General features: G+C 54.2%; 1 protein-coding gene across 1 annotated transcript; it reads left to right on the top strand.

Moving 5' to 3' along the window:
- Nucleotides 1-271: 271 nt before the first annotated feature.
- On the top strand, nt 272-1,253 carry LOC128473945 (olfactory receptor 52K1-like). Its single transcript, XM_053456167.1, has one exon. It carries the CDS (start codon nt 272-274, stop codon nt 1,241-1,243), a length of 972 nt encoding a protein of 323 aa, XP_053312142.1. The 3' UTR covers nt 1,244-1,253.

The following is a 1,253-nucleotide window of genomic DNA, read 5'->3' as shown; positions in this document are numbered from 1 at the left end:
GCCGCACACGCTTCTCACCTGATTATATGTGAGTGGGAGAAAGGGGGTCTCTCTCTTATTCTGTGTCACCACGGGAAGGAAATACCCAAACCTTCCTTCCGTGACGCTGATATCCTTCCATGCAGCCAACGACGTAATATTACAGCGCTAGTCTTTAAGGGAAAGCAAAATAACAAAACAAACGGCCCTGGTTTCACCGTAACGCTATTTATTTCACACATTTTGTTTTTGTTTCTCGTAGCCGATAATTTGCCGTCTCGCAGATCTCACGATGAACCCCAACCAGACCTTATTCTTCTCTCACACCGAATTCCTGCTCCTTGGTTTCCCTGGGATCTCGAAAGCCCGACCGCTGGTGGTGATCCCGTTTCTTTCCATCTACGTGGTCATCTTGACCGGCAACTCGCTCGTCATCCACCAGATCCGGATCGAGAAGTCCCTTCAGTCCCCCATGTATTACCTCATCTCCCTCTTGTTTGCCGTCAACATCACCAGCACGAGTGTCGTTTTGCCGAAATTCCTCTTGGGTTTGGCGTTTAATCTGAACGAGGTCACCCTCCACGGCTGCCTGGCGCAGATGTTCTGTATCTACTTCTTGGCCATATTTGAATCCAGCGTCGTCCTTCTCATGGCCCTGGACCGGTACGTGGCCATCTGCAGACCGCTGCACTATCACCACATCATGACCAAACCTTTTCTGCTACGGCTTGGTCTAATCGGCCTGCTGCGCGGCGGCGTTCTGGTCTCCCCGTTGGTTATTTTGGCGTCTAGGGTCCGATTCTGCGGATCCAACGTCATCCTGAACTTTGCTTGCGAGAACATGGCGCTCCTGAGCCTGGCGTGCGGGGATGTCTCCAAGTCGCAAGTGGCCGGGATGGCCGTTAGGGTCCTCGTCACGGTGATAGACGTGGCCTTCCTCCTCGTATCCTACTCCGGCATTCTCTACACGGCCATGAATATTGCTGCCGGGAAAGCCAGACACAAAGCCCTTCACACGTGCAGCACTCACTTGTCGGTGGCCGTGTCCATTTACCTCTCGGCCCTCTTGGCGTCCGTTGTCTACCGCATGGAGACCGTTTCCTACGACGTCCAGAACCTGTTCAGTGCCGTATACCTCATGGTGCCGGCCACGCTCAACCCGTTTATCTACGGCCTGCGGGTGAAGGAGATCCGAGAGTGTCTGGCCAGGTCCTGGCGTAAGCGGAACGCGTCGCCGGCGCACAAACGCGTGAACAGGACCTGAAATCGTCCTT

The sequence above is a fragment of the Spea bombifrons genome, chromosome 2 (genome assembly GCF_027358695.1).
Source record: "Spea bombifrons isolate aSpeBom1 chromosome 2, aSpeBom1.2.pri, whole genome shotgun sequence".
In the NCBI taxonomy this organism is placed as follows: domain Eukaryota; kingdom Metazoa; phylum Chordata; class Amphibia; order Anura; family Pelobatidae; genus Spea; species Spea bombifrons.
The sequence above is the reverse complement of the archived record's forward strand: the minus strand, read 5'-3'. Positions and strand labels throughout refer to the sequence as shown.